Genomic DNA, 9,513 nt, shown 5'->3' with positions numbered 1-9,513 from the left:
TCATGGTGTTGGAAAGAATCAACAGGCAAATGTTTTCAATTTCATGCTGAATATTTTCCTATAGTTGCTGTAACGTCTCTGACTTCTATTCACATAAACCAATGACTTCAAATATCCCAAAGGAAAAAATCTGGAGCGGTCAAATTGGAAAATGTCGTCTAAAATCTCGTTGTGTCAAGATTACAGATAGATCATTCCTTAAAAATATTGTTACAATTTTTCCACGTTGTTGTGGGGTATACTTATTCATTTTCGCACACAATAAATTTCGTGAATATCTTCTATTTTATTTTTAATTTTTTTATAAATGTATATTTGGTTGTAGCTTTTCTGCTATGCACCAGTTACATTTGTTTTACATTTCATAATTTTACAATTTCATAATTTTATAATACAGTATTTTCTCTCAGAATGTAGTTGGTAAGTACATATATTATTTTCTTAGTTGAGTTCCTCAAAAGTGTTGACAAGGCGTATGGCACTGCTTCTTTTAGATCTCTTAAGAAATAATCACTCGTGGTTGCATTAAGATGACATTCAAATATAATATGATCAGGTGTTCCTTCAGGTGAACCACACTGACAGATTGGGGATTGTACAATCTTCCTAGTGTACAAATCTTTAGGGGCTAGGGTGTAATTTAGTCGACATCTAAGAAGACTTGTTAAAGAGTTTCTTGAAAGGTTAATGTCTTGATACCAAGGTTCTTTAGGTATAATTGGTTGAATTGAATAATATTTTTTCCCATTAGTCTTCCCTGTAATTGTCCATTGTTTCTGACAACTTTCCAACAATTCTGTTTTAGAATGCGACTCAAGCGCTTTTGCAGAAAATTTAATCCGAAGCGATCGGTGACTTGATTCTTCAGCTGCGTACTTGGCTAATGCGTCTGCTATGTGGTTCCCTTCTATGGATGTATGCCCAGGAGTCCAGACAAAATAAATACTGTATCCTGAGTTGGTTAGTTTGTGATACAAAATTTTTATGTTAACAATGTACCAGTCTACACAGTAATCAGCTGTTGTCAATCCCAGGGAGTGTAAGACTGATGCTGTATCAGTGGCGATCACTACCCTCTTGAGGTTTTTCTCCTGTATATACAATAATGCTTGACGAATAGCAAACGCTTCCTCCGTGAATATTGAAAATTCTGCTGGTAATGAGTAGATTTTGTATTCCATTAGATTATTGCAATATATTGCAGCTCCAGTGTTACCAGCTGAGGACTTTGATGCGTCTGTATACACTATATAAAAATCTTCATGCACTACAGAGTGTACATATTCCATGAATATCTTATTCACCATACTTGGCATTGACGTTCGTGTATCTTTATCTGGATATGGAGGAAAGTGAACGGGTAGTATTGTTGCTAATTTAAAATAGTCTGTCGTAAAGCACGGAGACGTTGAAAATCTAATAACTTTCGGTATGAAATTCTTAATCGACTTGTATGCTGTGAATAAGATTGGAAGATTTAATTTATATTTAGCTGTACGGTTTGATAACATTAAGGCTTGTAAAAGTGATAATTTTGGTATTATCGGACTGGATATGGAAGACATCTTTTTCATTAAGAATTTTCTCGCAAGATATTGTGCCCGTAGCTGAAATTGTGGTTCTCCTACTTCAACAAACGTAGCCTGTTTCGGTGTTCCTTTCCATAGACCAAAGATTCTACATAAACTATGATATTGTATTGAAGATATTTTCCTAAATGCCCAATTTAGATTATTGTTAATCAAGAATGAGCCATGTTCTAATCTTGAGTTAAGCATTTGCTTGTAAACAATGTGGAGTAGTCTAGGATCTGCTCCCCACTTTTTCTTGACTCTGAGACATTTTATAATGTTAAACGTCTTAAGCGTCTTTTCTTCCATGTGTTCTACATGGGCTTTCCATTTCAATTTATCATCCAACATAATGCCAAGAAATTTGTATGTCCTAGTTTGTTTTATATGTGATCCATTAATGTCTAACACAACTGGAGTTTGTAATCTTCTTGTATGGAACACAATTACAGATGATTTTTCTACGTTAATGTTTATGCCATTGTTATCACACCATGTGCATAATATAATTCGTTTAAACCCAGTTGTGTTTTCTCTTTACCATCAGATAGATTCTTGCTGCTTTTGTATATAACAATATCATCTGCATATTGCAATAATCTAGCATACTTCAATACTTGTTTACCAAGATCATAAGTATACAAATTAAATAATGTTGGACTTAACACCGCACCTTGCGGAAGTCCTTGATTAGTTGTGCGAGCATTCGAAAGTTGATGACCGTAAATAACATATTTTTTTCTCTGTAGTAATAATCCAACTATACTTTTAATAAATTGCTTAGGAAAATTGAGATTTTTTAGTTTTTTAACAAGCAAATCTATAAGGACTGCATCATATGAACTAGAAAGAACCAGAAAAACAACTATACAAAATTCGCGACGAACAATTGACAACCATATGTCTAAAATAAGTATAGTCAAAACATCTATTGTCCCCATTCCTCTTCTGAATCCCATTTGATATTTTGGTAATATATTGTTATATTCAATCCACCAAGTAATTCTATTAAGTATTTAAGATGTTCATAAATTTTTGATAAGCATGACGCTAATGCTATTGGCCGATAATTTTTAGAACATCCTGGTGTTTTTCCTGGTTTAAGGATTGAAATTATAACAATTTCCTTCCATTGAAGGGGAACTTGTCCGCTATTCCATATCACGTTATAAAGTTCTAATAATTTATCTATCCCCAGTTGCGGTAAGTTTTGTATATATTCATATGATATGCCATCCATTCCTGGTGACGACGAAGGTTTCCTTTCACTTATAACTTTTCTTAATTCTGCACTGGTATATGGACATTCCAATGTTGATGGAGTGGATTCATTCACTGAATTTAATATGGCGTTAAAATCACAGTCGCTGACTCTGGTGTTAGGGTTTGATGAAATTCTGTTATCCATTTCTTATGTCGCCTCCATGATATCTACTAATATTATTGGCATTAGACATTCTGTTAATAACTTTCCACGTTGTGGTTAAGGATGATTCATTTGTTAATGAGGAAAAACTTTTTCCAAAACTGTGCCTTAATTTGCCGTAAGTACCTTTGAGTTTTGGCTTCCGTTTCTTTGTACTTCAAGAAATGGTTCATTGTTGGGTTTTCTTTATATTTGATGAATGCATTTTGTCTAGCGTTTATCAATTTCTGGCAGTTTGTCGTCCACCACGGAGCAATCTTCTTTTCGAGTCACGTTGACGGTTAATTGTAGATCTGTTCAAATCCTCTTTAATTAGTGAAGTATAGTTTTCGTAATCTTTCCCTAAAGTTTGTTGTTGGTAATTTTCAGTAGAGAAATTGAAAATTCGTTCCAGTTAATATTTTTAGTATAGTATGGACGTGTTGGTCTTTCCGGAAGATTACTAGATATAAGTAAGTGGTGTATCCATATTTGAATCAAATGATATCAAAATTGGAAGATGATTACTATTATTTGGATTTTGCAGAACTCTCCAGTTAATATCGGCAACTATATTCTCTGCCACGAGTGTTATGTCAGGGGCACTAGGATTTTCATTTGGTCTCGCGATATATGTGGGAGTGCCATCATTTAGTATTGTTACATTTTACTCTTGAATGTATCTGCACAGAGATTTCCCTGATATATCTGAACCATAACAACCCCACAATGGATGATGTGCGTTAATATCCCCTCCGATTATAATAGAAGTATTTGCCGGAAGTTGTTGGAAGAGATTACACCAGAACGAATGCAGTAATTTAGACGAAGGTGGATTATATAGTGTAACAAATGAGTACTATCTATTGTTACTCCAACTATTTGAATATTATCAGGCATATTCCTTAAATGTATTACTTCATACCTATAATTATTTTTAATCCCTATGGCCACTCCACCATATCCGTCATCTCTGTCGTGTCTTATCCAGTGGTATCCATAGGCTTTAATTTTTGATTCGGGTTTCAACCACGTTTCTTGAATTAATATAATGTCTGCTGGGTAAAAGTGAATAATGTTTACTAGACTGTGTATATTTGGAATTATGCTTCTAATATTCCATTATGGGTGGTCCATATGTCTTGTTACCCCCTCGAATCAATATCTTGTTATCTCTAATTCAGTGTTTCTTTTGAAGAGATGGCTGACACAAGCTCCTACAATGTAGAAGAGCGCCTTATTGTCAGTGTTTGGGCCCATGAACGTCCACATACCGGCAAGACCATGGAGGATGTGCGACGAGATTTCACAAGACGATTCCAAAAAATGCACCACCAAAAGTGGCAATACTGCGTTGGGAAAAGAAACTGTTTATGTTGGGATGTATCAAAGGCAAACCGAGGCCTGGCACCAACCAGAAGACAGAACACATGTGCAGGAGAGGAGGCATCTGTGCTTCGGTCACCACAGAAGTCACTGCGCAAACGGTCTGCTGAGCTTGGAATCCCGAAAACAACAATGTTACAACACACGAAGAAGGATCTTCGATTGAAATCCTTTAAACCAGCAAGCGTCAACGAGCTCAGTGATGATGACATGCGTAGACGACATGCAGCATGTGGAAGAATGTTGAAGGTATTTCCGACACTCCAGCAGCGGGCTGACCTTTTCTTCTCCGATGAATGCGCAATATATCGAAGTGCACGTGCAAGGAATGTGTATTTCTGGTCCAAGGAAAATCCGCATTATTACGAAGAGCTGGAAAACAACCCCCCACATGTGATGCTCTGGGTCGCTATGTCCGCTAAACACTTGATAGGTCCCTGTTTCTTCGATGGCGTATTCAATCAACACTCCTATCTCGCCATGTTACGGGCATTTTTTGTTCCACAGCTCCAAGGAATGAATCTCCTGGGACGTTCCTGGTTTCAACAAGATGGAGCACCGCCTCACTATGCCATCGCTGTCCGGGAATATTTAAGTGAAGTGTTTCCCAATAGGTGGATAGGACGCGGATTGGTACATCATCCGGCGCCTCTGGATTGGCCTCCCAGAAGCCCTGATCTCTCGTCTTGTGACAGTGCCCTCTGGGGCATTATTAAGGAAAAGGTATCACAACAACGATACCAAACAACAGAACAATTAAAGGACGCTATTAGGGCAGCCTTTCAGACAACAATCACGAAAAATTTGCTTCGTAAAATCTCACACAGGTCATGGCGCCGTGTCATTTTGTGCCATGAAAATAATGGTGGTCATACTGACCTTTTGGGTGCGTGAACAACATCCTGGTTGACGCTGAATCCATACGTCTTACAAATTGTTATATTGTTATTATCATAATATAAAATTATGTAAAATTGTTGGTGTCACACGACATGTGGAATGAATGGCTACCTTACACTTCATTATATTATATTGTATTATTATCAAGTTATGTAAAATTATGGGGGTAACAAGACATATGGACCACCCTGTATAATTCTCTTTATCCTGCCTGGCATTCTGAGTGATGAATTAGACAATTTATTATATTTGATGCTACAACAGACCAATCCTGTTTCATGTTATGTGATGACGAGGTATTGGCGAAGTTGCATATTCCTGCTAGATACTTAGAAAAAATTGTTAAAAAAGGGTCATTCATTGATGATCCACAATCTGAACTCGCTTGCATTTTCTGCGATAGTGGAAGTAATTTGTCTTTTTGATCTATAGCCGAGTTCATTGAACCACTCTGCTGCTTTTCTTTCCAATGTGGTTTTGTTTTGTCAATTGTCGCTGGTTTCTGTCTTTCTTTTTGTTCTCGATTTTGAGGTGTTTCTGATGATTTTGGACGTTTTCCCTGAGATAACTTTGTTGTTTCCTGGTTACGATCCACTTGTTGAGCATAATTAAATGCTCTTTTGTTAGGCAGTTGGTGATGAAGCGTTTGGTATTGGATTTCTTGTTTATAAGTATTTGGATTAATATTATATTGGATCTGTGTTGTTTCCTTGCATATTGATGTGTAGGACATGTTGTATATTCTGTTCTCACTCGGTACTACTGATGTAGTAGTTAAAATAGCTTTTGGGTATTTTTTCACAGCTTCATGATAAGATAGGCCCTCAAGCGCCATAGTCTTGACTATATCCTTTTGTCGCTGTTTTTCTGGACAGTCCTTGTCTGTTGCCCAGTGTTCTTGTGTACAGTGAATGCATATGACATTATTATTACAGTTTGAGAATTCATGATTTTGACAACAACGTTTTACACTTCAATTTACTCTTACAGTTAGATTTGAAATGCCCATAATAGTAGCAGTTTGTGCATTGCTTTACAATGGGAATGTAAGGCTCTACACCAATCTTTGAATAATATAAAGTTACATATGCTGGTAAGGTTTGGGCATCAAATGTCAATATTATTGATCTCGTTGGCTCAGCAATTCGACTTCCATTTTCGTTAATTTTGTATTTCATTATTCGCCTCACTTTGAGTACGTTGAAAACATTAGGTTTTATGTTTTCTAATAACTCATCATCTGTAAATGAGGTATCTATTCCTTTAATTACACCCATTCTGCTCACTTTATGTGCTCCTACATAAGCAAACCAGTTATTGTTCATTAGAACTGGATGAGAGAGAAAGTTTTTAGCATTTTTCGCAGATTTGAATTCCAATTTCGCCAGATTTTTCCCCATGGTCTCAATTGTCTTAGAACCTTCTATTTTGGTTTCATGAAGTTTTTTCCCTAATTTTAGTATATGTAGCTATCCAATATTACAATTTCATTTGCACTTCTTACAAATATATCATAAGGTCCCAATTGGGTATTTTTGTATGTAATTGTTTCATGATCTTTAGATATTTCAACTTGATGTGTATTTACTGTATCTTGTGACAGACAAGATATGAGAGACATCACTTTTGTCTTGACTAGCTTTCTCACTTTTTTAAACAGGGCCATTAATTTAATGCTTATTTCAACATTTATGAGACATTAGGGAGTGTCCAGGCACCCCTGGAACCCTCCATGCGCACGCCTATGCCATAGGATATAACAGCTTAGGTTAGCCTAGTGGCAAACCCTCCTCTGTCCACCAGTGATCCCATCCAAACAAATTCTCCCGTCATGTCACAGCTTACACTCCATTTACGTCTCAGTTCTGTGCATTTATCTCAAATTTGGCGAATAACTTTGAGCAAGTATGATCATCTTTCTGAAATAAAAAAGGCTCGTTGCGAATAATGGTTATTCGTATCAATATCAGGCCCATAGCTAGAATACATATCGGGGGGGGGGGGACTCAAGGGTTAAACCGAGTCATTTTTTCAAAAGATTAACACTATTAAATGAAGGTAAATTATATAAGGGGGTTAAATGAAGGTAAATTATGCGTGAGGGGGAATGTAATTAAGTTAATATAAAACATAAAATTCAGAAATATTGTATAAATACTAGTTTTTTTCTATATCTTCTAAAACATCTCTTGAAATGTTAATTGGCTGCTACAGACAACATCTCTTACTACACACTCCATACCAATTTTGATGATAGATATTTATATCATACAAGAAAAATGCTATCATAGTGTCTATCGTACGTACATTCCATCCCCGCCCGAAGCAATAAAACTCCCCTTCCTTCGCAAAACTTGGGAGCTCTTCACCTTTGACGTACATGTGAAAGGAGTGTGAATGATAACGTCTAAGTCACAGATTTATATCTAAAGGGGAGGCCACAACGGCAGTGCATATATAGATAAAGAAGCTTCCCTGTGTATCTAAAGTCTAGAGAATCTTCTAAATACGTACTTGCCGCTATTTAGACTTTGGCTCATAAACAAGATGATTGAATGCTCTTTCATGTTCTGTGAATTTATCCTTACCAAGTTGTGAGCAAAATAATATCTACTGTCTACATTTTCACTTTTCACTGCAGACAACAAATTACACAAAGTAATTTTACCTAATGTCAGGAGGCAGTGCACCAAATGAAAGAAAATCGATTGCGCAATTTACCAAACAAAGTATATTATACGTGCTGGGCACATTGTCTGAAATTTATTAACAAAAATGGAGAGAATTAGAATTTTCATTGCCTGTTTTAATGTTTTTTTCGTAAATTACTTAATAATTATAAAATACTATTGAACATCTTGACAATATAATTGTAGAGCGTTTTAAGGGCTTTATAACGGTACCTGTTTATTTTCTCTACCATTAACCATAATGGAGTTATTTGATTTAATGTAGTGGTTGTTTGCTAGTTGGTATACAGCCACTAGTGCTGTTGAAACGTAAGGAAAAGTGGTAGATTATTTCACTTCTGGCGGAGACCTTTCCCTTTGGGGAGGGCATAGTACATTCATCCTCTGTGACTGGAAACCGCATATTTTCAATGACTTTCCATTTTTCGCAATCTGCTCTAATAACGGAGTTGGTCTATGATGTCGTACTTTTGAATCACCCTGTATATATAAAGATTGTCAAAGGCCACCTAGTATTATTTCATAAACTCAGTCTGGCACTAATGTTGGTGCCATCGTTGAATTCTGGTACCTCCAAAACACAGGGAATGATTCCAAACCTGATCATACAGGTGAAATGCTTATTTTTAGATAACTGTAATGGAGTACCAGAGTTCAAAAATGAAAATATTCGTCATGGCCGCCACTTTGATGACGTCATTACCGACGAACGGAAGTTTTAAAAATCATGGTCTTGACCGTTTTACATTCAGGAATGAATGTACTATGCCCTCCCCAAAGGGAAAGGTCTCCGCCAGAAGTGAAATAATCTACCACTTTTCCTTACGTTTCAACAGCACTAGTGGCTGTATACCAACTAGCAAACAACCACTACATTAAATCAAATAACTCCATTATGGTTAATGGTAGAGAAAAGAAACAGGTACCGTTGTAAAGTTCTTAAAACGCTCTACAATTATATTGTCAGAATGTTCAATAGTACTTTATAATTATTTAGTAATTTACAAAAAAACGTTAAAACAGTAATGAATATCTAATTTTCTCCGTTTTTGTTAATATATTTCAGATAATGTGCCCAGCACGTATAATATATTTTGTTCGGAAAATTGCGCAATCGATTTTCTTTCATTTGGTGCAAAAACGACGGTTTTATCTCTATCCTGTGAGAAGTTATGCGAGTTTAAAGATTGCTACAAATTCTAACGGCTGCCATATTGTTGACGTCTTATCTCCGAAACCCGCAACGGGATTCTTTGGGACTTTTTGTGAGAAATACACCTCAAGTAGTACTACATGCTCCACCAAGTTTCGTTTCATTTTCTTGTGTCCAGGTTTGGCTCCAAAAATGCCAAATTTGACTGTATTAGCAGTCAAATAAGTGTAGGGTGTTCCATTGAAATGTATTTGTCGTAGCAATATTGACTTTCGTACTTGCAATTTTGTTACTTAGCGTAGCTTTTTCTGCCACTTTTGGCTAATCGCGAACGATATGTGATGAATGAAACTGATGGAGGTACACTCAAAAGGAACGCCCATGCTCAGTCGTAAACTCGAACCCTGG

The 9,513-nt window shown here is 36.3% G+C and overlaps 1 protein-coding gene across 1 annotated transcript; it reads left to right on the top strand.

The window, feature by feature from the left end:
- Positions 1-4,494: 4,494 nt before the first annotated feature.
- LOC145988026 (uncharacterized) lies at positions 4,495-5,256 on the top strand. The gene has a single exon (XM_083122864.1). The coding sequence runs from the start codon at positions 4,495-4,497 to the stop codon at positions 5,254-5,256; it is 762 nt and encodes a 253-aa protein (XP_082978990.1).
- The last annotated feature ends 4,257 nt before the right edge of the window (positions 5,257-9,513 follow it).

This window comes from Lepisma saccharinum, chromosome 5, assembly GCF_977018435.1.
Source record: "Lepisma saccharinum chromosome 5, izLepSacc3.1, whole genome shotgun sequence".
Lineage (NCBI taxonomy): Eukaryota > Metazoa > Arthropoda > Insecta > Zygentoma > Lepismatidae > Lepisma > Lepisma saccharinum.
This window is presented reverse-complemented; position numbering and strand designations above follow the sequence as displayed.

Bases quoted from the DNA above. Each gene is read 5' to 3' on its own strand.
- LOC145988026 (XM_083122864.1), top strand. From the start codon at position 4,495: ATGTTACAACACACGAAGAAGGATCTTCGATTGAAATCCTTTAAACCA.